This window comes from Sceloporus occidentalis, unplaced genomic scaffold, assembly GCF_023333645.1.
Source record: "Sceloporus occidentalis isolate IW3139 unplaced genomic scaffold, rSceOcc1.0.p SCAF_13, whole genome shotgun sequence".
NCBI lineage: Eukaryota > Metazoa > Chordata > Lepidosauria > Squamata > Phrynosomatidae > Sceloporus > Sceloporus occidentalis.
In genome coordinates, this window is record NW_028316993.1 from 870,393 (window position 1) to 897,383 (window position 26,991).

The window sequence follows — 26,991 nt, forward strand, 5'->3', positions numbered from 1 at the left end:
CAGAAGATGCGCCAAAGTTGTGCTCCAGTCCTTAGGACTAGATCGTGGCTTTGGCACAGCTTCCGGACTCTTAGGACACATGTAACATTTAAACAGCATACCTCCAAAGTGACTCGAAGCAGCTTTATTTTGGCCTGTCTGTATGGGGCCTATATTGGCTTTTCTTGGTCTGTCTTTCTGTATTCCTCCTGTCTTGTTCTTTTTGTGTTTTTGTGTGCTGTGTGGGTCGTTCTTTCTCTTGGCCGTAACATGGAGCAATCTTTTTATGGGTCGCTCCCTCTCGTGGCTGCTTCCGCAAACGTCTTCATGCCTATCAGACTGAATAGGAGGAGCAACCCAATGCATGATGTTCCCCTTTCCTTTGCCGAAAGCAAACTTCTCACCAGTACGTCAAGTACTCTTTTATATATTTATACAGTAAAACAAATAAATGCATCTGAGGAAGTAGACTTAAGTCTACAAAAGCTCGTGCTGACAACCTCTTTATTTCAATTAGTCTCAAAGGTGCTACAAGATCTCTCTACATACTACATAAGTACAAAGAAGATCAGGAATCAGCAGCTGGATGCCCCTCGGGCCAAAGCAGGAGACAGAGGGAGTGGTGGCCAATCGTTGCCACATTGAGGCAGAATAGACACTGAGAACTTGGCATTTACCAAATTACAGTTCCTTCTTAAAGTGAGCTGGAAATTTGGTTGATGGACAGGGCTATATACCTGTATTGTTTCTCTGCCTGGAGAAAAGTGTGGCACCAACCTTATGAATGTCCTCCGTAATACCTCCTGCACTTCTGCTTTTCCAACAGCATAGTATCACATGCCATCCTTGCCTCATGGCAAACTGTTAATTAGAGGCTTGGGCAAATGTTCACCCACACAAACGTATAATTGAAGTGAGGAGGGAACATCTACAGCGCTATATAAACTATAATAATAATAATAATATGAGAGTGCATAGAACCCGCATTCCCACAGCCCCCTTTGCGACTCTTGCAATCCTTGTATGTTCCATAATTGGAAACCCTGTGCCAGCTGAATGAGAATTCATTGACAGATAAGGATGTGGTTTCAAGTCCTGTGTTCATGCACACGCATGCTCCGCACTGTTGTCTTTTGCGACTGTTGGCAAATGCTTGAACAGAACTGAGCTAAGCCTGTGATGTAACCCAGCTGGGATCTTGCTGTTTTCGGCACTGAACAGCATTGTTTGTCAAAACAAAGTCAAGCCAGCTATGCAAGAGCTGAGCTGCCACAACCAAGCTGCAGATCGCAGCCAAGCTTCTGGTGGAGGTATATTGCCAGCTGGACGTCTGTCAGCTTGATATTTATACTGCAGAGTGTGCAAAGGACCAGAGTGCTTGATATTACTCTCATGTGCAAATATGCTCCAATCACTAATTGTTGCTGATCCTGTGCAGCTGCCAGCAATGCAAATGTTACTCCTTTCCTCCCCCATCTCTATCCAACTGCTATTGCTAACTGGTTTCCTTCAGGCTGCTGATAGGAGGACCATTGCAAACCAAGCACCCTTGTCCCTCACTGGTGTCTCCTCCAGAGCAATGAGCTGCAGCCCAGTTGCACAGCCTTTGCCCTCCCTGCCGCCCGGCCTTTCCGAAGAGCAGCCTTTGAGAACAAGTCGCTCACCTCTTCCCCAGATCCTGTTGTTTACCCAGCAGCTGTTTCTTGCCAAGGTAGATGGGAAAAACTCCCTTGCTCCGAAAGCCAAGGGAGACACAAGGCAATTCTCTGTGCCAAGGGCATTTGTGACGTCCCATACTTCTACTGAATGAAGTGCAGTTCAAGGACAGGATGAAAAACTGAGGAAGGAAGAGACCCCTAAGTTTTAGAGCACAGAACGGGTCTTGTTCAGAGGACACTCCAGACCAGCAAATACCAAAAGCAGCATTTCCCCTCCTGTAGTGACTTAGATCAGCCATGTGTGCCCACCTTACAATCTAGTGCCATTGCCCCAAAGTCAGAATACACACACACACACACACACACACCTCCAGGTAAGAAGTTGTGCATGGCCACTGTCAATCATTAGTGACCTCCAGGCTTGACAGCTTCTGTGACACCCTTGACTTTTGGTTGCCCTTGAAATGGTGACAGAATCAGTGGCATAAAATACTGCCACCAGATTGTTGTTTGGAGTGATCTGACTAGAGCACATTTCTCTTGCAAGATCTGTACTGGTTGTCAGTTCAAAAGATTGGTTCTTACTAAACAGTTAAGGATCTGGGTAGGCATTTTAAGATCTGCCCACTCCTGTATTTCCCATCTCCCTCTCATGCGTAGTTGGAGACCCAGCACTATGTTGCTGGTGGTTTAAATAGTTACCTATTTAGAACAGTACCTTCACAGGTGTGGCACCAACCTTATGAATGTCCTCTGTAATACCTCCTGCACTTCTGCTTTTCCGACAGCAAAGGTGTTTTCTGGATGTCTTACTTGCATCTACAATTAAATGGGCACCTTCCCTCCCTTGTGTACCTTCATGTTGTTTCCACCTTATGGCGACAATAAGGCAAACCTATCACGGGTGTTCTTGGCAGGACTTGCTAATAAGGTGCTGCCATTCCCTTTGAGGCTGAGAGTGTGTGGCTTGCCTAAGGTTAGCCAGTGGGTTTCCGTGGCTGAGATTCAAACTCTGGTCTCCAAGAGTCCTAGTCCAATACTCAGTCCTCTACACACATTAGCCCTCTCCCCACCCATCCAACAAACAAACAAGAGGCAAGTCACACTTTCTCAGCCTCATGGGAAGGCAATGGCAACCCTCTGAAAAATCTTGCCAAGAAAACCCCAGGATAGGTGTGCCTTAGGGTCTCCATAAGTCAGAAATAACATGAAGGCATACAAGCATAACTGTCATCATCCTGTCCCATGCGCTGTACTAAATTTAGACTCAGGGCTAGCCGTGACTGGTCCCCACCTGTGCCATGCGCTGACTTGGCTGGCGCAGGGTCGTACCATAGTCCAACCGGGACCCACTTTGGGGGCCTGGGGACGCTGTTAGGAACATCCTGTGCTTCTAGGTGCTCTATCTCCCACTTTCCATGTCCCCTCCCTCAGCCCCCAATCTCCTCCGTGTCAGTGCCTTTCTGTCAACAGAGCGTGGACTGTCGGACCCATCTGGCCTGGCCAGGACTGGATTTGGGGGCTGGAAACCCTCCTTGCTCTGCTGTTCCAGCAGGAGAGGACCCTGGCCATGTCTGGCGGCCCCTCGGGAGAGTTATCTGTTCCCTGTGGCTTCCTTGGGCCGGCCGTGGGGCATTCACCCGGTTGGGTCTGCTTATCTCTTGCCTCTTCCCTCCTCCTTCTTTGCTGCTCAGATAGTCCTTTACTTTCGTTCAGGAAAGATAGGCCTGCGCCAAAGCATCTGCTGCTGAGAGGGTCTGCCTCCTGCAATTTTCCATTCAGGACAAACCAAGGCGCATGGCTTCCCTGCGCATTCGGACCCGATAGTTGTTGGCAGGGTCCAGTATTTCAGTGTTTTCAGGCCCAGGATGGTTTCTAACATGTTCTGTGATGTCTGGTTTTCCTGGCTGGCCCAGTCTGCAGTGTCTCTTGGGTCAGAAAGCATAGGGAAGCCATTGAAATCCACAAACACCAAGACGCCTTCCACAGGAAAGAAGAAACCCTTCAGGCTAGCAAAGGGCCCAAACAGACAGGCCAAATACAGGTCACTTTGGGGGTATGCTGTTTGAAGGATGCATGTGTCCGAAGGGTCTGGAAGCCGCGCCAAAGCCATGCTCCAGTCCTAAGGACTGGAGTGCAGCTTTGGTGCAGCTTTTAGTCTCTGAAGATGCGTGCGTCATTTAAACAGCATACCTCCAAAGGGATGCAAAGCAGCTTTATTTTGGCCTGTCTGTTTGGGCCCATAGTTTGGCTACCAGTCCTGACAAACACTAAGAGCAGAACCCGGCAAAATGCAATTGAAAGCCAGCCAAGATCAGGGTTTTCCCAGCAGACAATGCTAAAGATGCCAGCCACAGATGCTGGCGCAACGTCAGGAAGAAACTCTTCTAGAGCATAGAGAGAACGTATAGCACCTTTGAGAGTCACTGAGAGAAAGAAGCTGGTGCCATGGGCTTTTGTAGACTTGGCTCTTCTTCCTCAGGGGCATTTGGTCCAAAGAGTTTGCCATTTGTATTGGCATCCTCACAGACCAATGGCAGCTGTGGGTCTGCGCTGGGCTTTCCACTCCACCAAAGGCATCTGAGGAAGCAGACTGAATAGCCTTCTCTGTCAGAGAGCTCTGGGGCCACAATAAACCTGCAGGATTCCCCAGCAGGGAGAGGGTTCCTGAGCATGGCCCGAGTGCAAGAAGCCCAGGAAAGGCTCCTCCTTCCTTCCAGGTGCATCGGGGGGAAAAGGATGGATGCCGGCCAGGAAAGCTTTCTTTCCCCTCCTTGGAGCAGAGGGTTCCTGAGCATGCCCCGAGTGCCAAGGGGCTGAAGGGAGGGGCCTGCTCCGGCGTCTCCGCCCGACGGGAGGGCCTTGGCTCCGGCCTCTCCTTCGAAGCCTGGAAGAAGGAGGGCAGCAGCCCCGCCACCAGCGGAGCATCCTTCCCGGGCCGATCGTCGGGAGGGAGAGAAGATGCCGCCTCGGGGCTGTCTGGTGCTGGGGGGCTTGGGCCTGGGCTACCTGGGCTACCTGCTGCTGGGGGCCCTGGTCCTCTCGGCCGTCGAGCGGCCCTACGAGAGCCGTCTGCGGGCGGAGCTGCGGGGCTTGAAGGCGGCCTTCCTCCGCGAGAGCCCCTGCCTCCCCGAAGCCGCCCTGGAGCGCTTCCTGGCCGCCCTCCTCAGCGCCAACAGACACGGCGCCGTGGCTCTGCTCCGGAACGGATCCGCCGCCCCCTCCGAATGGGACTTCGCCTCCGCCTTCTTCTTTGCCGGCACCCTCATCACCACCGTCGGTCGGTCGGTCCTCCTTTTCCCGGACACCCCCCCTGCCCCCCCCCAAAGACCTCCCATTTGGAGCACAACTGACTCTTTCTGGGAAGTGCTTCCATCTCTTGCTGGCCTCCTTCGGGGTTCTAACCTTTGGTCCCCAAGCGACCAGGCGCCTCCTCCTTTTCCAGGACGTGTCCTACATTTCAGCCCTCCGTCCAGGAGAAGTCCCCAAATGTCCTCCTGGGCATGACTCTTGGACAGGCTCCAAATGGAGGACCTAAGGCTGAGATCTAGGACATGACCTGGAAAAGGAGGACGGCCAGTCGCCCTTGAGTGCCAGGCCCCTGCCCACAGAAGAGGGGCTGAGCTGCTGGGCGCTGTGAGATCCCCATTCCATTCCAAGCAGTCACTCTTGCTGCCTGGGCTTTGCCTTTCTCTTTCCCTCTTCCCTCCCCATCACCTTTTCCTCCTCTGTTGCTGACGTTGGACTCTAATCGGACTCCACCTTGCCGCCTTGCAAACCTGTTTGGCTAACAATGTGTGTTCTTTGTTGTGCACCTTTGTTTCCGGCTTACGGCAACCCTAAGGCGAACCTATTTCAGGGCAAGATTTGTTCAGAGCAGCTTTGCCATGACCCTCCTCTGCGGCTGAGAGAGTGGGACTTGCCCAAGGTCAATCATTGGGTTTTGTGGCCAAGCTGGGAATCAAACGCATCTCTTTTTGGAGCCTTTGAAGTGACAATGTGGAGCTAAAGGTGCCCTAGTCTCTCCTTTATGCCTTTATCTAGCCTTCCAAATGATGTGGGCCTCCATCTCCCATAAGCATAGCCACAAGTGACGGGGATGATAGACGTAGCAACACAACAACATTGGGAGGCCACAAGTGAACCACTCTGGCTTCCCATTTCAGTAGGGAGTTGCTATAGATACTTCATGGTGGAATATGATCATTAGCCGTTGTGCCCAGATAAATGCCCCTCTGTCACAGGTGTGGGTCTGCGCATGAGGGATAACACCTAACTTGTCTCGGGAGTGTCGCTGTGGCTGAGAGGGAGGCAAGATTGTTTTCTGCTGCTCCAGAGAATAGGACTTAGAACAATGGATGCAAGTTACAGAAAAAGAGATTCCACCTCAACATTAGGAAGAACATCCTGAGAGTAAGGGCTTTTCGACAGTGGAACACACTCCCTTGAAAGACAGTGGAGTCTCCTTCTTTGGAGGCCTTTAAGCAGAGGCTGGATGGCCATCTGTTGGGGATGCTTTGATGGAGAGTTCCTGCATGGCAGAATAAAGGGGTTGGACTGGATGGCCCTTTTTGGGATCTCTTCCAATGATTCTATGTGTCTTCAGTATGCTTTGGCCTAATTCATTATGCCTTGGAGCTCCTTCTTTGGAGGTCTTTAAACAGAGGCTGGATGGCCATGTGCCAGGGATGGTTTGATTGTGTATTCCTGCATGGCAGAACCAGGTTGGACTGGGTGGCCCTTGGGGTCTCTTCCAACTACGAATCTAGGCGTGAATAAATTTCAGTGTCTCATTCTCTGCAGTGCTGGGAATGTAGGGAATGAAGGAAGATTTCGCTGGGGAGGGGGATCCTTATTTCGGTGGAGTTTTATCCTGTAGAAATTCACCACAAGTTGAAATGTGACTTAAAGGCACAAACACACACAGAGCTACTCCCCTGCCCTGACTATGGCTATGTACAGCCCACTCAGTATTTTCCTGGATGGCACCACTGAAATGCCAACTTGCAGGTTCACAACAGTGCAGCTCTTGGCCATGAGATGCTGGGGGGGAGAAAGAGGCACTGGTGGGGACCTCTTAGGGAGACCTATTTCTCCTCCAGCCAGTCTTTTCTCCTTCCTCTGTCCAGTGACAAGCAACAGTGTGTGGGAGTTAACTACAGCTAGCTAGGTGTGTTTATGTGCAGAGTAGGGAAGGTGAGCCCTTCGGCATTCAGCCTGAGAGCCATCTGCCGAAAGGAAAGTCCAGTTGCTCCTGAACCAGGTCTCAGCCAGGTTGCTCTTTGTCTTCTGCATCCTGTTTTAATCCGGATGGAGAGAGGCAAAGCGTGAACAGAGGAGTGGCAATCTCATTCTTTTCCTGCTGCCTTTATTGAGCATTATCATCTTTCCTAATATCTTGCCTAGTTCCTTAATGAAGACACACCTTCCCTAAAACCCAAACAAGAACCTCATTCCCACTACGTTCTAAACCGCTTTGCAAAAAGGTTTGAAGCAGTTTAAATGGTTCACACTTGAACCAAATTGTTAAAGCACATTAACCTAGCAAAGAGAAGAGGAAAGGAAGGGTGGGATTTGGCCGTTCCCAGTTGGCTCAAGCAAAAGCAAACAGCTGCAGCCTCTCCTAGCTTGTGTGTTCTTCTCCCTTAATAACTTTTGCCATCTTGACCACCCACGCTCTGTTGTTGCTTGGCCACATCTGTTCTGGTTTTCATGTGTGAAATGTTGGAGAGCATGTAATCTGTTCCCAAATGCAATTTTAGGCTTCATTAGTAGAAGCGTGGTTTCCAAGTCGAGAGAGGTAATAGTCCCTCTATAGTCTGAGCTGCTCAGGCGTCATTTAGAGCATTGCATTCAGTTCTGGGCGTCTCGTTTTAAGAAGGACGTAGACACGTTGCAGAGGGTTCAGAGAAGAGCAACAAGGATGATACAAGGTATGGAGAACAAATGTTGAATGAGCTGGTCTTGTTCAGCTTGGTGAAGAGAAGACTGCAGGGTGACATGGCTGCATTCTTGAAATATCTTAAAGGCTGTCCAAGTCTATGAGTCTATGACTTTTGGAATAGGAACGTCTTCACCTGATGATGAATAGGAACGTTTCTTCACCTTCTGCAAGAAACACTTTGCAAGGGAAGGGAGTGTTGTGCAAATGCCAAAAGGTGCTTTTGTGGCCTGAAAGCTGGGGAAGGCCCTGCACCCTCCACTTATTCCTCAGCTTGTTCCCCAACAGCTTTCTACATGGCTTGGGCAGGCGGATGTTGTGGTCTGCTCTGGGCGGAAAGGCTTCAGCATTTCAAGAGGAGGCAGACTGTAGGGGCCTCTTCCAGCAGATAGCTGCCTTGTCCCACTGAATGAAGAAAGGATTCCTTCTCCTGTCCCTGTCCCTGTCCCTCCAGCTGCTTTGGGGCATGCAGTGCCTTTGGTTTGCTCTAACCAGCCACCTGCAAGGAAAGGAAGGCAAAGATCTCCCAGATCCATAGTGCTTTCCCTGGTTGCATTTGTTTGTATTAAGTTCCACTTGAGCCAAAAACATTCACCTTCCTGACAAGGTGGGGAATGAAAGACCACATATATTCTTGCTCTTGAAACAGCAGTCATCTTACCTTGATCCTATCCTATCCTATCCTATCCTATCCTATCCTATCCTATCCTATCCTATCCTATCCTACATATTTTAATATATATATATTCCAAAGGCAACATAAATTGCCAATAACCATGCTGTGGCCAGACTGTACAGGTATAACCGAAGAGTATCCGTTTCTTTCATTTTTGTTTCTCCATATGCCTATTATAGTTCTTTCTGAGTTACCGATGTATAGAAAAATGCGTCCAGGTGAATGCTTCCATTATAAGACAAAATGGTTTTATTCCAGAACATCTGGTGTTCTTGCTCCATGGAGTTGTTTGTGTTCCAGAAGATGCACTAAACTTACACCAACCATTGACAAAAGTGTTTTCCATCTTGCCGAGCTCTAATTTTGTATGTCAGTTTTTTCAAGTTGGGCTGGTGGCCATACTCCAGCCAGCCAAGATTGCAAAGATTACTTGATTTCTGATTTTTGGAAATCTCAAATCTCATAGAGTAAAACACAATCTGGGGAGTGGAGTTTATGATTTTGGAGTTAAAATACAGCTCAATACAGTACTCTATTCAATGAAAGCACCACTTACAGTGGGCCCTTGGTATCTGCTGGGGTTATATAAAATAATAAAATCAAGGTTTGCATTTGGAATGTATATCTTTGTGGAATATTTTCAAGCTGTGGCTGGTTGAACCTGTGGACAAAGAATCTGTGGATGTGAGGGCCAACTGTATTTAAAATAGCATAAAACGTTAAAACAAAAACAAACCCAGAACCATAGGAATAAAAGTACGACACATGCCTTCAATTAAAAGATCTTTCAACACACTTATGGGATTTAATGGGAGAAATGGAGAGGTTTAACAGAGGCCTAGTAAGGAATCCCAGACTTTCTCTTTTGGGGATGGGAGCAGAATGCCAGTCAGCTGGATGGCCCAGATGTGTGGTTGCTGCCCTGTTCCTCATTCCCTGACCCACTGAGGGCTTTCCCCATCCTCCTGCCCAGGATCAGGCAGCCTCAGCCTTTCCTTTGCCTGGCAGCCTGCCCAGATTCAGCTGTCTTATTGGCACTGAGCAGTAGCTCAGGGAGATGTTGTGCCACGTCTTGCTTGGAGGAGGGAGGCGGGAAGTGAATTGAAGAATTGTCTTGTCCAGGCGTGGACTCTAGCTCAGTCTAATACTCAGACTGGGCCAGGGGAAAGCTCTCCTGCGATGCCGTTTTGGGGCAGGGGTGGTTTGGATGCCATTCCAGGGGGTTGGGGATTCCTGGCTGAGTGGCTGACATGGTGTGAACTCTGCCCAGTAGCTGGCGGCAAGCGGTGGCAGATACCGGAGGGGATTAAGCGAGAAGGGTGCTGGCAGGCGGCCTGGAGGAAGTTTTACACACACGCACCACATGCACGCACATGAGGCCTTCTTTTCCTTCCCCATCCCTAGCCTCACATTCTGTCACTTGCTAAAAGGGGAATCTCAGACCTTGCTGCAGGTATGGGGAAGGAGGTGTTGCAATATGTCTGAGGTTCAGCTAGACCCATATGTAAATCTTGGCATCGCTGGGAATTCACACCATTAAAGCTGGAACTGTCTAGCGGCTGCAGAAGTTTGTTTTTGCCTAAGTCTACTAGGAAGGTCAAGATTCTGACCCCTCCTCTGCTGGCTCAACTACGCAGAAACTACTTTTGCACTTTGAACTCAATTTGCAGTGACTGAAATATGCTGAGGACAAAGGGAGAAAGTGGGAGGAAGAGAGAGAAACTGGGACATTTTAAAAGCAGCTGAAAAGGTGGGATGACAGAGGATTAACTGGGACTGTTCCTGCCAAATTAGGACAGTTAGAGGATATGGAGCTGGTGTCACACACAACCGCTCCTATCTACAGCTCCTGCAGAGTCAGAGATGGGAAAGTACAAGTCAAGTTCCCCAGTAACTTCTCACTGAGTTACTAACGAAAAGAGGGTTTAAGATCAGTGAGTGTTGGCAGCCCAGGCAGATGATCTCTAGAGGTCTCATCTTACTCAGTAGGAGGAGGACCCTAGAGTCAGCAAACTCCTGGATCCCCAAGAGATGTGTCTTCAGCAGTTTAGGAACGCGGCAAGAGGATGTTGCTTTCTTGCCACTGGACCTTTTAGCCCATGACTTTCTCAGATGGATAGTAAGGGCTCTTTGGGACCTTAGCTGAAGGGGAGATGTTCCTCCCTATTGTTGGTACTTCCCCCTCGCAAATGATAGGGATGGGTCACATGTGGCCTCAAGTTTCCCTTTTGCAACCTCCAAAACCCTCCAAGAGATCATCAAAACCCCTCCCCAACTGGATAGCAAAGAGCCAAAAATGTCCCCAGTTGAGCCAGGCCACCACAAAACATGCCAGCTTGGGTCCCTTGGCCCCTGTTATCCCTCCACAAAAATCAGTTGCTGTTACACAGAATCCCCAAATCAGAAAGATATTGCCAAGGACTCTGTCTTCCAGCTATGATTCCTCCCTCTCCTCTGAGGGGTTTCCACTGGAGAAAGGTATTTTGGCTTCTTCCTTTCTCGAAAGTTTTTCTGGTAACATTTAGCCTAAATTCGAGAGTCTTCAAGGGATCAGGAAAATATTGGCACATTCTTCCTGCTAGCCTTGGCTCTTGCATTCCTAGGCTAAAAATATCTTCCTCCTTCAGCCCTTCCTCATATGATCTGACCTTCCACATGTCAGCATCCTTGGTGTGTTGTGATGCTAAGAAACAGTCCCCCTTCTTTCTCCCCCCCCCCTCAGGGCTTTGTCATGCTGAATAGCATTCATGCTGGTGCTGCAGGGGTCCTTTTAGGGTGCATCAGCATCATATGGCTGACTTGGCTTTGTGCACAGATTTATTAGCTGTTATCCTAAAGTCTTTGTGGACCAAGACGGGTGGGTGGGTAGGTCAAAAGGTTTTTTAGAACCACAGTGACTCAAGTCAACTTTGGGTACTTATTGTTTCCATCCAGGTTTACATGCAGTGCCTGTTGGCTCATGCATACCTTCCAACTATTCCAGTTTTCTTGGGAAAGTGCCAACGAATGCTGTCATCCCACTTTTTCAGATACTTTTAAAATGTCCCAGTTTCTGTTTCCTCCTTTTCCTTTCCTCCTTTTTTTTAGCTCACTTTAGTTGCTGCAAACTGAGTTGCACTGAATGCAAAAGTTCAGTTCTATTGCAGAGAGAAGAGTGGAGGGGGCCAAATCTTGCCCACCCCAAGATGGGCAAAAATGTTTCCTGGCTTGTGTGTTCTTTTTCATCAATGACTTTTGCCACTTTGACCACACTCTAGTGTTGCTGCCACATGCACCCCAGTTTTCATCTATGAAATGTTGGAGGGTCTGGTAATGAGGCAACTGAGCTCTTGAGATCCAGTCCTTTGATTCCTAGAAGTCTTCTTCAGCTTCATGCTGGGTTTGGGGGCATTTCCCCCACATCTTAACAAGCCTCTCTGTTGCATTTTAGCAACTTCATAAAACTGAAAGAATGAAAGCCAGTTGAAAAGACAAATTCTGTGATTGTGGGGTGAGCTGTGAGCATACAGATGGTATATTGAGGTTTGCCTAGTACCTGGAATTCACTCTGTCATTTATGCCAGGCCCTCTGACCCCATCCCCTTCTCTCTTCCCACCCCATAAGGCTATGGCTACACCACCCCACTCTCTGATGCTGGCAAGGCCTTCTGCATCGTCTATGCGCTGTTGGGTGTCCCCTTCACCATGCTGATGTTGACGGCCACCGTGCAGCGCCTTGTTGCCACCTTCACTTCTGGACCTCTGGAGTATCTGGCACGGCGGTGGGGGTATGACCGGCGGGCCCTGTCTTGTGGACATTTGCTCTTGTTGGCTGTGGGGGTGCTGGTAGCTTTTTTCCTGGTGCCTGCCGCCATCTTCAGTACGTTGGAGGAGTCTTGGAGCTTCCTGGATGCCTTCTACTTCTGCTTCATCTCCCTTTGCACCATTGGCCTTGGAGACTATGTCCCTGGGGAGCAGCCAGGACAGCGACTCCGTTCACTATATAAGGTCTCAATCACAGGTAAGCACCCCCATGGATGGTGGGTAAGATAGGAGGATACAAAGGAGGTTTACAGTGCCATGCTGCCCCATGGAACAGGGTGGAGGGCCATCTTTAACCTGACTTGGGCCTTTTCAGCCCCTAACCACTAGACTGGACATGGTCCCCAACCCTTAAAGGCTGTTTTTGTAGCCTGTTTTTATGACTTGAATCCTACTGCTAGTTCTGACTACAGTAGTGCTGTTGAAATCCATGGACTTGCTTACTTGTTGATGAATCATTCAGTTTATTGAATAGCCCTACTCTATTTGAGGATTAAACAACAGTATTCCAGCCATTAACTCTGTGGGAATCATAGCACAGTTATAGTGCTATGATTCCACTTTAAATACCATGGCAACATTCAATGGGATCCTGAGATTCTCACTTGAGGGAGGGGAGCTCTAGGGCCTGACCCACAGTGCTGTGGCTTCCCCCAACTACAAATCTCAGGGTTCCATTGGAAGCAGTTAAAGTAGAATCATAGGGATATAAATGTATAGCATAAAAGGAAGATGAGGTTCACCTTTTGGATAGGCAACAGTTCCCCTCTCAGCTGTTTAATACAAAACCTTTATTTTTCAAGACTAGAAATAGATTTCCATCTAATTGTGAGGGATTTTTTGGTGGCAAGGAGTTCTTGAAGACCCAGAGGATGTCAATATTGGCTCCAGATGCAGTCTTAGATTTATCCACTGATTATATCAAAATTCATACCAGTAATTTTGGCCCCAAAACTTGTCCTTAACTTATACATGTGGTTAACTTATAGTTGAGTATATATGGTAGATTTTTAGTCCCCAAAAGGATTCTGGCCATCTAAATAAATGAATTAATCTGTGTATTGTGTGAAAGGACCCCTCTCTTTGGCATCCCCTTCCCCACTCACAGTCTCATACTTTCTCCCTGTCTTCCTCCAGTGTACTTGCTCCTGGGCCTGATGGCCATGCTTCTGTTGCTCCAGACCTTCCATAAAATGGCAGACTTGCATGGCCTCTCGGATCTGATCCTGCTCCCTCGAGACCCACCTTGCGAAGACCGTCAGCGCATCCTTGAGGAGCATGACTCTTCCTCAGAGCCAGGGCAGATGGAGAAAGTGCCAGTGCAGCCCACGGCGGGCACTCAAGCAAATTACTCCTCCATCAACAGATAGCCAAGAGCGAATCACAGAACAACCTGGGGAAAGCTACAGGAGAGCAGACTGAAATGTTCCAGCAGTGCTTAGTTGTTTCTGTGCCATCTGGCCTATAAGAAACCTTCAAGGCCAGTGGCTGGCTCTTTTTTATTGCTCTCAAGCTCTTTCCTGTTGCAGAACCTTGTCCTACCAGTTTGCTCTTCTGTTCCCAGGGGAGTGAGACTGCTGGTCAGTCTGTCCATCTGTTAACAGGAAAACCCAGTTGGATCTCCAAGATGAAGAAAATCAAGCTGTTTCTTTCAGGGGGGGAGGGTGGGCTCTGTTCATTTGCAGATTTATTTTGGGAGGACGTTTGTTTTTTAAAATGGATAATGCAAATAAAAAAGCTGGAATATCCAGACATTTTAAATCTGCACAGGAGAGGACAAGTAAATCTGTGAGTAGGGAAAAAGTAGAACAAAGTCTTTCTGGCTGTTCACCCCCGGCCCAATCTGGAAATCCTACTTGATCCTGGCCAGAATTGTTGCAGGCATGTGTGTTATGCTGAAACCATCGATTAGAGGGGATTATTTTCTCCAACCAAGCCCTTGCAGTGTGTAGGGGGTGGGAAATACTAGTGAGGAAGAAGGCATTCGATCTGCACCCTTCCTCTATTCCAGATCCTGTCTATCGCCTTGTTTTAATTTACCCTATTACAGAAGTGGGTTATGTTCATCCAGAAAGTGATGGCCAATTGAGATAAACTTTGCAAGAGCTGGACTACTATGGTTAAGTTCCTGCTTACTCTGAAAGCGTTCACCTGTCTAGGAAGAGAACTGAAGGGGAACTGGTACAATGTGGGAGACAGAGGTCAACTGTCTGGAGGCATCACAATGGAAAGAGCTTTCTTTGGCTTTTAAGATAATATATTTCATACCTTTCAAACTGCCCCAATTTGGCAGGAATGGTCCTGATTAATCCTGTTGTCCCACTTTTTCATCTGCATTTAAAATGCCATTTCTCTGTCCTCCAACCACTTCCCCCCTCTTTATCCTCAGCTTATTTCCATTGCAGCAAACTACGATCAAAGCACAAAAAATACATTGACTCAATTAACTCAAAAGCGACAAAAACTGAAGAGCACCAAATCAAATCCACAGGAAAAGCCAGAGACACGTCCCAAAGTGTTCAATAGAGGGTTGCTTTATTATAGTGAAAGCTTTGTCTATAATGAAACAGACATCTACTGAGCACTTAGAGATGCGTCTCAGACTTTTCCCATTGACTCATTTAACTCAGCCAGAGGAGAGGAAAAGAACAGGTAGAACATTGCCGTTTCCACTAGGCTTTGGCCTCTCCTAGCTTGTGTACTTCCACAGTAATAAGGAATCTGCCTCCTTTTGCCACCTTGACCACATTGCCTGGCCACACATATCCCAGTTGTGATGTGTAGGAGGAGATGGCACTTGAATACTGTGTGGAATGAATGGAAAATACCAAAGTGGCTCACCATGTGCTCTCAATGGTGTGTGTCACGGGGACAGCTTTAATCCCCCACTTCTTGGACTTCCATATATTGGCTTGCTGGGCTGCAGGAGAGCTTGGTTGGGACCAGGACTTCGATTGCCCCCTTCCATGACTTTACCCAAGAGGCTAACTCCATAGTTGTTCGTAAAAAAGGTTTATTGTTCCAGTAACAGTGGTGATGGTGACGCAGCAGTGCCCCCCTCTGTATTGCCTGGAGATAGGAAGCAGTCAATCCTGTTGTCAACAATCAAGTCTTTCTTTGTTGTTGCTGTATGACTAAAAATTGTTCCTGATGTATGGTGACCCTAAGGAGACCTCACCACAGGCTTTTCTGGGACTGAGACTGTGTGACTTGCCCAAGGACACCCAGTGAGTTTCCATGGCTGAGTGGGGATTTGAACCCTGGTCTCCATAGTCCAATGCTCAAACCACTAAGCCATGCCGCCTCGTGGCAAGTCTTTCTAGAGGTGGGGAAATGTGTGAGGAGTAGTATGGGGAAGGTAAAATGACAAACTGTCACATTTGTGTGTGGTTTTGGAGTGAATTGCCCAAAAATCAAGATATGTTTTCTCCAAAATTTTGTGGGGACTGCCAAGAGGTTTGGGGGACTCCCTGGGAACTGGACATTCCCCTCTCCTTTGTAGGGAGTCCATCTTGGCAAGGGAGTAATACCGGTTTCTGCTTAGTTGATTCCCCACTTTCTCCCAATACGGTAGTCCTGTTATTTTGACTACAAACAAAAGGAGAAGAATCTTCTAAGTGCCTGCATTTGTTAAAATGCACAACAGGTTTTGGAAAGTCTGTACAATTCCTTTAGCAGGGACAGACGGATAAAAACTTTGCGTACTCTGGAAACAGTTTTCAAAGTGTACAGACTTCTTATCAGTGTGGCTCCAGTGAAGGAAATGTTGGCAGGAATTCCACATCATGCTCACAGAGCAGTTTCTTTTAAAAGAAATGGATTTTTAAAGTATGAATACAAAGAAAAGGGGAGGAAACAGAGAGAAAATAGCAGGGGAAATGCATAGGTTATGAGCACGGGTTGGATGTATACACAAATATGAACAGACTGTATTTCTAAAAATATATTTGCTGAACTTGGTCTGTATAAAATGTATGTTCTGTGTGTTCATGGGACATTCCTCATGTTTGCATACCTCTGTAGGACTTCCCTTCTAATGGCCGGCATGCATTCTGCTGGCCATATAATGGGTAAGAGAGGAAGCAGAGCCTTTAGCTGAGAAAAGAGAGCAGGGCCCATTCACACAACACAATTATAGTGCTATTATTCCACTTAACTGCTATGGTTCTTATCCATGAAACCTTGGATGTGGCAGTTTTGGGAGGAGCATTTAGATTTCTTAAGAGTGCTCCGATGTCCCACCAAACTACATGCCCCAGGATTCCACAGGATGTAGCCAGAGCACTTAGTTGAGTTGTGATTGTGATGTGCCTTCAAGTCATTTCCAACTTGTGGTGACTCTAAAGCAACCCTATCATGGAGTTTTCTTGGCAAGATTTGTTCAGAGAAGATTTGCCATTGCCTTCCCCAAAGCTGAGAGCATGTAACTTGGTTTTATGGCTAAGCTGGGAACCAAACCTTGGTACCAGTACTCAAACCACTACATAGTGCTGGCAGTTGAAGAGCAGCATTATATTTGTGTAGCATGAATGGGACTCAGATATTTCCCTCCAGGTGCCATCGTCTGTCAGGGGGCCCTTTCACGTGACACTTGTTATAGCTCTGTGATTCTATTTTAATTGCATCCGATGGAATCCTGGGATTTGCAAACTGCAACACGCAACCACCCCACCTCCAAATTTTGTAGCCCTGACACTGAAAGTGGCATCACAGTGCTATAAATGTGTAATGTGAAAGCAGCCCACAGTGATATATTCTACTTTCTCCAGGTTGGCTTCGGAACTACAGCTGACAAACTCTACCAAGTGTCACCCATCCCTTCCCCAGCCATTAAATGTCCACAGGGGCACATGCTGGCAGTAAGAACTTGTCTTGCATGGGGATCGGGGGCCATTGTAGAAAAAGGCTCTGAACATCTCCTTCCAAAACATCCCAAATGTTATATATGTGGGCTTAACGCCCAAGTGCAGAATGGCAAGGCAGCTTTGGTTTAATACTGTAAATACAAGTCCCTGGGGGAGGGGAGGAGTTCGGTTTCAGGGATGCCCCCTCTGGAACTTCCATTTTGTTGGCAACTTCAACTGGGGATGATGGGCTTTATCACATTTTCCCATTATTTCCCACCTCTTCTGCTTTCTCCCCATATTGCTGGCTGTATGAATTAGGATCAGGTCAGACTGAGCATCCTCCTCTTTCCCCTGACTCCCTTGAGCCACTGCCTTGCAGATGAGATACGCTCATTTTTTCCATTTAAGTGCTTCTCTTAACTGCCTCCCAGGCAAGCATGGCAGCTCTTTCCTTCCTGTGGCAGCTCAGAGGGGCCTCCTCCATTCACCGAAGGGGAGAGAGGAGAAATTGCCAACATTTCCTTCTTTCCTAAGAGACCCTCCCTTCCCTTCCCTCTCCCAATCCCCAATCTATACAAGTAATAAATATTGGGCCACCCTTTGCAGCTCAGCTCAGGCACGACTGTGGGAGGCAGGGACGCAGCGGGGAGGCTGGCCAGTGGGCACAGTACCAACCGGGCACAAACAGCGGTAGGAGCCGTCCATGTTGAGGCAGCGGCCGCCTGGGCAGAGCCCCTCTGTCTCACTGCATTCGTCAATATCTGTGGAAAGTGGAGAGGAGAGTAAAAGAAATCAAGAGTGGAGAATAGCAGAGTAATCTGAGTAAGTGGGGTCAAAGTTTGGGTCATGCTAAGACCAGTCAAGATACTTTTCCAATCCTCTCCAGACATGGAATGGCCATGAGGGGACAGTGGGTTGCAGAGGCACTACAGTAAGTTCGGGACGGCAGCTGTGAAGGAAGGGAACACCAACCTCTGTAACAATCAAAATAATACACACACAGGCCTAAGGTTGACTTAACCAGTGTGTGCCACTAAGAAGATGCCAACTGAAGCAAGGTGGGTGAGTTCAGTAATGGTAGATCTGGCAAGAGGTTCAGGCTAGGTGAAAACAAGAGTAAGGGAAGGGAATTCCAGTTCTCACCCATGCAGGTCATACGAGTTGGGTCCAGGCGGTAACCCTCATGGCAATCACAGGTGAAGCCATCTGCCATGCGAACACACTGGCCATTCTCGCAGCCGCTCAGGATCCCACACTCCTCGGACTCAAGACCTCCAAAGCTTTCATAGCGGCCTGATGGAGGCAGACAAAAGAGGGGAAATGAAGAATAGGAAGAAGCAGCCTCTCTCCACTGCCTAGCCAGCCATACTGAGAGCAAGTTCACTTGTAACTCCACCCATCCCAACATGTCCAGCTCATGATTCCCCTTCTTGCCTTCCACCAGGACTAAACTTAACATAAAATGTACTCTGATCTCCTTCCAGTACAGGGTTGGGCAGGCCCCAGGGCTTGGGGGGGGGGGGGGGGGGCGGCATTTTCTTCTTCACCAAGACTCCAGTAGGGCAGCATTGGGCTGCTTTGGTTGCTATTTTGTATAATTGGCAATGACATCCAGTTCAACCTAGTGCTTTGGGAGGCATACAGGACGTGCTGGGCAGACATGCAACTGCGTGGACCAAACATTATGTGCTGCCGACCTTACGAACAATCTCAACCAGACTCACCATAGTCTTCACTGGCCCGACCTGGCCGTTCAGGGTAGGAACTCCCACCGCTACGTGGGGGATAGTGCCATTCCGGCTCAGGGGGGCTACGGGGCCGATATCCCCCTCGGATGTGCTCAGGAGGGCCCTCTTGGCGTGGATCACTGTAGGGAAGGTCTTCAAAATCTGTGGCCTCATAGGGTGAGGGGCCGTAGAGAGAGTCCCGGGGGAAAGGGTCATAGTCAGGAAGTCGGGGAGGAGGGCGGGGTGGAGGGGCAAAGATCTCCGGGCCGTAGGGCAAGAACTCGCCACCGCCATACTCAAAGGGCAGTCCCAGGCTTCCCGAGCGCACAGGCCCATAGCTGGGGGGTCGGAGGACATTGCACAAAGCTTCAAAGTCATCTGTGAAGGGAAAAGCAGGAGTGGAGAAGGAATCATATGGTAATATGCAATTTCTTGTCCCAGAACTAGGTGTAGTTCCAGGTCTCTTCAAGAGTTCTTTTGGTGCAGAACAGTGACATATGCTACTGCTATAGCACAAGCTTTTTTTGTGGTAAAAGATGCAGCAAATGGTACATTCCACCCCTTTCACTGATGAGATGTGGCATCTCCCCGCAGCCAATGGTGGAATTCTACCCAGACTATTCCTTGGCTGGCAATCAAGTTCTGTTGACATTGCTGGGCATATGGGGCACCTGGGTTAGTTTGCATCCCTCTCAGACCAAGGTGAATGGAAGGTAATGTCCCATGGGTTATATAATGCAGAAGCCAACAAAGAAAATCAAAATGTGCAAGCACGACCTAACTCCCCCCTCTGTAGCAATAAAAACTGTGCAAGCAGGTTAGAAACAGGGGGGGGGGAATCACTTTCCCAGTCTGTTCTCAGCTTGAGTTCCCAGACTCAAACTGCAAAGCTAATGCAAAAAAGCATGTAATAGTCAGTAATACAAAGTAACCCTTTCATGCCACTAGATAGCTGTTCATGTTTGGCCATGGTGCTAACAAGCACTTCAAAACCCATCTACCTTAGAGCAGAGACCCAGCTCACTACAGGCAGCGATGCCATTCTGGTTAATGATGGAGCCAGAAAAATGTCTAGAAATGGCCCAAGAGGCTGTAAACATTCCCACTATGAGGAAAGATATCACTGCCCAAGATAGGGGAGAGCTTCTTCCCTCTCCTGCTCGTTGACTATGGATACATAGGTGCTAATTGAGAAAAGGATTTGGGGGAAATCTGTCAGCTCTGGGCACCCATAGGCACCCTCCTCTCCTCTCCACCTTTGCAGCCTAGAGCCCAGCTGGCACTAATTTCTGCCAATGGGTCTCTTCTGCCATGAGGATCTCTTATGAGGCTTACCTGAGTCACGAGCTGGACATAAGGCACAGTCCATGCTCCATGCTTCCCCATAAAGGCAGCAACACTCTGTGTAGGTAACCTGGCGGTCCAAGCGGGGTCGGCTGCACACCAGGTCAGGCCCCACTTCCTGCCAGCACACAGCCAGGTTGTCATCTGGGAAGAGGCAGAAAGCAGCAGGGTGAGAAAACCACAGGAAGGAACAAGACAAAATCAGTGTGATACTTGCCCTTTCCACCCCACAGATTCATCTCCAATTCTGTCCGCTCAGTGTGAATTACAAAATAGCAATATGGGTGACTTCAGGGCCTTTACAGTAGGTCAGGAGGAAAGGGCTCTGGGCACCGTGAAGGCCCTGAAGTCACCCACATTGCTATTTTGTAATTCACACTGAGCGGACAGAATTGGAGATGAATCTGGCTACATCCCTGTAGCCAGATGCAAAATGATGACATAGGCGCTGAGATTTTCCAGGGTCTCTAGGGGTCTCAGCACTACTGCAAACATTGTGGAATAGAACAAGACGGGAAAGAGGTGTGCATAGGTTTCTCAGCACTTACCCAAGCTTTGGCTATCGTTGGTGACACAACGGTGCTGGGAGGCATCAAGAACCAGTGGAGCAGCACAAGAGCAGTAATAGGAACCAATGGTGTTGATGCAACGTCCTCCCACACAGGGCTCCGTCTCCTCATCGAGGCACTCATCATTATCTGGGAGAGAACAAGGAGATGGTCAGTCTCTCTCTCGAGATAGAAAGGAGGGGTCGTCATTTTTATCAGGGTCCCAAGCAAAAGGGAGCCAAGTGAGGCCAGCAACAGGCTTTAAAACAGAGCTAACAGAAGGGAATGCTTACAAAGTCAGTGTCTACCTCCCTCCATCCTAGTATTCCCATCCTCAGCCTGGGTAGATATAATGAGTTGGGTCTCTGCCACCAGGCAGCTGGGTTTTAAGGTCCTTGTTAGCATTTTGGCCCAACATTAAACAGCTGCCCAGTGACAGAGTAAGGGTTTATTTGCATTAGTGACCCTGTCAGATACTTTTAGCATTTAGCTTGACAGTTTTGAGGCTAGGAAAAAGATGTGGAGGATGAGAATGGACTGGGGGAGTGAACTTTCCACTGTTACTAATATGCTTGCACAGTTCTCATAGCTAATGGGCAGGAGATGAGTCACACTTGAGCACTTTAATTTTCTTGGTTCCCTTCTGGACTATATCACCACAGGGATACCATCTTCCAAAGTGTTTGGTGGGGGAGAGGGCTTACCCCTCTTTAAGGGTCCCATATAACCATCTATGGAAATCTGATCACCTTCCAGGGATAATCTGGGTAGAATTTATTGTTTGGGGGTCCCGTTTTACCATTGGCTGTGAAGGGGTGTTGGACCCCATTAGCAAAAGAGCTTGAGATGTTTCTCAGCTGTATGCCATCTGCTGTATCATTTACCTCTAATAAAACATATGCTATAGCAGTAACATGTCAATGTCTAGCACCAAATGAACAAAACAAGGAGTCTTAGGAAGAAAGAGAGGAGCAGCCAAATGTCTTACCAATGCATTCCAGGTGTTGTGTCTCATAGTAGTAGCCATTGGGACAGTAGCAAGTATAGCCAGGGCTCTTGTTCACACAGACCCCACCTTTGCACACCTGAGTGCTGAAGAGAGAGCACTCATCCACATCTATGCAGGAGGAGAAAAGGGATTAGTAATAATAAAAAAGGAATCTAGGAGACCAAGACACTCAACACATTGTTGCCATAAAGCAGTGACCCCTTATTCCTTCCCAGAAACAAATGCAGGAGTCTAGGCTTCTAGCTGGCTGAGTGTGAGCACAACACATACACACTTAACAAATAGGCTTCCCCAGGGGAGCCCTAGTCTTCAGAGCTCACCCAGGAAAGGTCAGTCTAGATGGAACATTTGGTCCCAAACTCCACCCCCAAACTCTTGAGGCACATACCATGGTAATGCCCACCTGCAACGGGCGAGACACTTCCAGCGATGGAGGCAGCATAGCCATTGCCATGTGGGCACAAGGCCTGGTATTCCACTAGGAAGAAAGAAGGTATCTGTCAGCTGTAAGATTTACCAAACACCACACATCTCAACCAGAACTGTCTCTCTGGAAAGCCCAGGAGATTCCATCCTTCTTCACGACTCTTTTCCAGCTCATAGCACTCCTGATAATGAAATGTTACAAGTGGCCAGAAGACCACAGGTGCTACAGTCCTGTGTACCATTACTTGGAAAGGTGAGAGACAATCTAGTGGTTGGAGAACTAGACTAAATCTTTGGTTATCCAGTTTCTAGTTCCTGCTTCCTAAAACTCGGTGACTTTGCTCCAGTCTCATTCCTGTCTCTCCCCTCCACCTAACAGGGTGGTTGTGAGGATAAAATAGATAGAAAAAGGATAATGTATGCCACATTGAGTTCACTGGACCAAAGCCATGGTATACATGTAACTAATAAGTAAGCCTCACTGACTGCAGTGGAATTTACTTCTGAGTAAACATGCATCAGAACCCACTGTAGAGATGGTGAAAGCAATACTGGCAAGAAGCAGGTTGGTTTTAAATCCCCATTCCTTTATAAATAACCTTTACAAGTTACTATGAGCTATGCCATCCTCTTTATAGGAACAAGTACAGTGAGTCCTTTGTATCTGCCAGAGTTTGGTTCTAGGACCACCACCACCCCTCCCACCTGTGGATACAAAATCAGTGGATGTTCAAGTCCCATTAAATACAACGGCATAGTAAAATGGTGTCCCTTATATAAAATGGCAAAATCAAGGATACTATTAGGAATTTATGCTTTTTTAAAGAATATTTTCAAGCCATGGATGCTTGAATCCATGGATAAGGAATCCATGAATACAGAGGGTCAACTGTTCAAATGACCTCTATTGATGACAATTGAGAAGTACTATCAAGAGAGGTTTAGAAAGTTCTGTGCAACGCAGAAATCTACACCATTATAATAAGGGCTGTGTGTCAAGACAGCCATTCTGCATCTCCTTCTTCATCCATGGACATACATCCTTACCTGTCCCTGGGGAGGGGCACACCTGGATGTGGCAGTCAATGCCCCAGCCATGGCCAAGGCTGCAGCAACACTCTTGGCGCGTCGCGTTCCAGGACAATACGTTTTCACAGGCTTGTGCTGCGTTGGGGTCATAGTAGCACTCACGGCGAAGGCTGTCACCAGTCCCAGAAGGCCGGGATTCTGGCCGTGAAACCTCTGGCCGCCGGGGTATGGCTGGAGGACGTGCTGGAAGACAAGGAAATGAGAACTTGATTGAGGAAACAGCATTAGAATTGCCCTGCAGCTAGTGGAAATGAACTTAATCGTATCAGACAAAACCTCATATAGGCCACCAGTTTAGGGACACCAATTCTGCATGGTATTAAACACATGTGCGGGGAAAGATTTTCCTTTGACTCCTGGCTTGTCAATTTCCCAGAGATGTTTGTATGAACACTAAGATGGGAAATCCAGTGCTGGCCAAGATGGACTAGGAATATAAATGTTTGACTATTTAATCCTTGCACAAAAGGATGTACAATTAGGTAGCATAACCAACATTTCACTGATGAAAATCAGGAGACACATGGGGTGTTCAGAAAACCCATTCTTTTGCCCAGAAAACATGGTTCTCCCCCAAACTTTGCTAAATTATTTCTCTGCAACACTTCAGGATGTTCAAATATCAGTAGCAAATTGCACAAAATTCTTGCTACTTCTCAACTGAGTTGCCTGACTATTAGAAAACCCATTTTGTCATCTGGGAATGAACAATAATGACTATTCTTTCCATCTTTAATACAGACCCAATTTGGTCTAATCCATCCTCAGTGCCCCCCTTCAGTGGAGGAAAGAGATCTTCACGATGTTTGAAGGTCCTTCCCCAGGAGGTGATCGGTCATGAAGAAGCCCCAGCCTACTGTTTGCATCACAAGTCCTTCTTCTCCCACCCCCAGGTCCATTGGTCCCTCACTAAAATCTCCACCCCACTGCCCAGCTGTGTCTTCTGAAGGTACTCCAGCCTGCCGTCCAACCTCCCTCCCTCCTGCTCACCAGCACCCGGCAGGGCAATGCAACGTCCAGTCATGGGGTCAAACTCTTCACCAGCCCTCGGACAAATGCAAAGGAAGGAGCCTTCCACATTCTCACATGGTGCAGCTCCACACACCCCTTGCAGTGTCTCACATTCATTCACGTCTGTGAGGAGAAGGGGAAAAAAGACAAAAGATATGCAGAGGAAAAGAATCATTGCTGGGCATCTGGCACTGACACTATATAATGATATCCCACTCTGCCCCTCATGACCCATTGAGGTGGCACCCTGCCTCTTGTATTCACTTCCTCTCGCACCCATCGCTAAGGCCTTGCCCTCCCCACATCATGTCAACCATCAGCACGTACCTAGGCAGTGCCGCCCATCCCTAGCGCTCTCATAACCTTGGTCACAGATGCACTGGAAGGATCCTGGCAGGTTGTGGCACACCGCATGGGCACCACACAGTGAGCTGTTCCTGCACTCGTCCACATCTGCAACATGACATAGCCAGAATTCACTTGGGGGCATACCCATGGGTAAGTCTAACTATGCATGTAGAGCCAAGAACTCACCACTGGTTAATGGACATACTCTGCTGACAGCAATGGAAGCAGAGTTGTTCATCTATGCTTTGTCTTTGCAAGTTGTGCAATCCTATACTTTGCATTGTGTTGTGCATTGTGGTTGCCATCCTACACTTTGTTTTGCCATTTTGCTTCATGTATTTCACATTGCATAATGTCACCCATTCATTTAAAGGTGATGTACAATGTTACTATTCTGCATAGGCATTGTTTAATGCTGCCATGGCACATGTCTTCATGCAGGTATTTACACTGTACTAAGGGGATGCTGGATTGTGACCCAGGTCTACCCACTCAGAGGAGTGGTCCCTCCCTCCACCCCCAAACATTGCCCAAGGAGCACCATGAGTGAACAATGGCCAGGAAGATGGTTCAACATGGCCACAGGTAGTGTCCACCTTGGTGTTCTCCTTCTCTCCTTTGGGCTCAGCTCAGATTACACCCCTGCACTCACCCAGGCAGTCCCCAGCAGCTGTGGCTTGGTACCCAGTCTGGCAGCTGGCCACACAATGGTAAGAACCCAGAGTGTTCTCACAACGCTTTTCCCCACACAGGCTGGTCCCATACTCCTGGCATTCATTGATGTCTGGAGGGAAGAAGCCCCACAAGCGGGTGATGAGAATAGAGATGAATAGGCAGCAGAAAGGAATGGCACCACCTCCTGTGAAGACCTTCTTGTCAAGTGGAAAGTTTATCCCATTTAAAAGCTCATATGATAGATGGTTTGTGTGTCAGTTTGTGGGAACGCATGCATGAGCTCCTGGTGAACAACAGCTATGACAAAGGACAGCCTCAATCAGCTGAAGAGACACAAGCTAACGTTGCCTGAGGTTTTACTGCTGCAACATCTTCATGCACTCAACCAACTTATAATCTAGTAAGGAAAGGAGTGGGGTGGGGTAACAGAGAGGCTCTTCTTGACCCAGAGAGGCTTCCAGACTCAGAGAAGCATGATACACTCTCTCTTTCCCTCTGCCCCCCCCAACACAACCCCATCCTTCTTCAAGTGACACTCACCAACACAATCTCCTGTAGCACTGGTTCGGTAGCCTGCCTGGCAATGGGCAACACAGCGATAAGAGCCAGCAGAGTTCTCACAGCGCTGTGACCCACAGAGTGCTGCCCCATACTCCTGGCACTCATCGATATCTATGGGGATGAGATCAAAGACCACCTGGGTATTTTCTTGGCACAGGAAATATGGGGGGGGGGGGCAGGAGGAGGGTGGATTCCAAAGATCGGGGCAAGTCTCAGGACTGCTGTTTCTTGGCCACTTACCTTCACAGGAAGCTTTGTTGGGGCTGCTGCGGGTACCAGGTGGGCAGTAGCAATCGAAAGAGCCCTCTGTGTTGGCACAATGGCCACCGGCACATGCAGTGCCACTCTGGCATTCATCAATGTCTATATAGAGGGTGGCAGGGAATAGAGTGAATAGGAGCACAGCATGGCAGGAGACCGTCCTGCACCCAGTCTAAGCTATCCAGAACCAACCAACACCCAGGTCTCCTGGCTCCCATTGCTCACACACTTCCCCTTGTTTCACAAGGTTCCTCACCCACACAGGAGGCTCCATTGGGAGCAGTGGTGAATCCCTGGGCACACAGGCAGGTGTAGGAGCCATCCGTGTTGAGACATTCTCCCCGCGGGAAGCAAAAGTCCCCCTCCAGGCACTCATTAATATCTAACAGAGACAGGCAGGCAAGTGGGGAGATGGAAATTGGGGGAAGAAGGGAGAGGGAAGAAAAGGGGTGGGAGAGGAGGAGGGGAAGAAGAGGGCAGAACTGAGAGGATGCCTTTGCCACAGAGATCACCTCCCTTCCCATGCTGACTAAACAGGGTGCATGTACCAATCATGGGAAGCATAGAAAGCACGTGCTGGGACAAGGTTAACCCTCATATGTAGGGTGCCAAATGCCCCCCCCACAAATACGTTGTCCCACCGGCTGACCATAGCTCCCTCAGGTTCCAGTACTCACCCACACAAGATACCCCTGTAGCCTCTGTCCGATAGCCCCGGTTGCACTGGCAGCGGAATGAGCCCTCTGTGTTGAAGCACCGTCCCTGGGGGCCACAGGGCGACCCTGTTGAACACTCATCAATATCTTCAGAAAAGAGACAAGGTCATCAGGCACAAAAGGACCTTGATGATGCACCCAATATCCCCTCCCTTCAAATCTCCTCTCCCATCTCACCCAAGCACTGGTTCTCAGTGAGACTGGCCCGGAATCCAGCGGGGCAGAGGCAGCGATAGCCACCGGGCACATTCTCACAGCGTCCAGAGCCACATGGCGGAGGGGTTTGCTGGCATTCGTCCACATCTGTGGGCATAGAGGGGGCAAAGACAAAGAGGTATTTCACAGAAAGCTCTGCATGATTCCTTACCCCATGG

General features: G+C 48.5%; 2 protein-coding genes across 3 annotated transcripts in view; one reads left to right on the plus strand and one right to left on the minus strand.

The window, feature by feature from the left end:
* The first annotated feature begins 4,598 nt into the window (after positions 1 to 4,598).
* On the plus strand, positions 4,599 to 13,705 carry KCNK6 (potassium two pore domain channel subfamily K member 6). The gene is made up of 3 exons (XM_089478713.1): positions 4,599 to 4,917; positions 11,859 to 12,254; positions 13,193 to 13,705. The coding sequence occupies exons 1-3, from the start codon at positions 4,599 to 4,601 to the stop codon at positions 13,423 to 13,425; spliced, it is 948 nt and encodes a 315-aa protein (XP_089334839.1). The 3' UTR covers positions 13,426 to 13,705.
* A 1,346-nt stretch (positions 13,706 to 15,051) lies between these two features.
* LTBP4 (latent transforming growth factor beta binding protein 4) overlaps positions 15,052 to 26,991 on the minus strand; it is a 32,811-nt gene continuing 20,871 nt past the window's right edge. Inside the window, exons 15-30 of one of the 2 annotated variants that reach the window (XM_089479342.1) lie at positions 26,795 to 26,920; positions 26,579 to 26,704; positions 26,158 to 26,283; positions 25,881 to 26,003; positions 25,620 to 25,751; positions 25,057 to 25,188; positions 24,384 to 24,509; positions 24,036 to 24,179; positions 23,004 to 23,228; positions 21,934 to 22,008; positions 21,510 to 21,638; positions 20,522 to 20,671; positions 19,965 to 20,117; positions 18,627 to 19,007; positions 18,046 to 18,195; positions 15,052 to 17,663 (exon numbers count right to left, since the gene is read on the minus strand). In XM_089479342.1, coding sequence (XP_089335468.1) covers positions 17,515 to 17,663; positions 18,046 to 18,195; positions 18,627 to 19,007; positions 19,965 to 20,117; positions 20,522 to 20,671; positions 21,510 to 21,638; positions 21,934 to 22,008; positions 23,004 to 23,228; positions 24,036 to 24,179; positions 24,384 to 24,509; positions 25,057 to 25,188; positions 25,620 to 25,751; positions 25,881 to 26,003; positions 26,158 to 26,283; positions 26,579 to 26,704; positions 26,795 to 26,920 — 2,447 coding nt within the window. In that variant the 3' untranslated portion in view covers positions 15,052 to 17,514. Of the gene's footprint in view, positions 17,664 to 18,045; positions 18,196 to 18,626; positions 19,008 to 19,964; positions 20,118 to 20,521; positions 20,672 to 21,509; positions 21,639 to 21,918; positions 22,009 to 23,003; positions 23,229 to 24,035; positions 24,180 to 24,383; positions 24,510 to 25,056; positions 25,189 to 25,619; positions 25,752 to 25,880; positions 26,004 to 26,157; positions 26,284 to 26,578; positions 26,705 to 26,794; positions 26,921 to 26,991 lie in introns of both variants that reach the window. The other variant, XM_089479341.1, reaches the window with a different exon arrangement.

Coding starts and splice junctions, on each gene's coding strand:
- KCNK6 (XM_089478713.1), top strand. CDS start 4,599: ATGCCGCCTCGGGGCTGTCTGGTGCTGGGGGGCTTGGGCCTGGGCTAC. Junction 4,918..11,858: donor CACCCTCATCACCACCGTCG/GTCGGTCGGTCC, acceptor CCACCCCATAAG/GCTATGGCTACACCACCCCA. Junction 12,255..13,192: donor ATATAAGGTCTCAATCACAG/GTAAGCACCCCC, acceptor GTCTTCCTCCAG/TGTACTTGCTCCTGGGCCTG.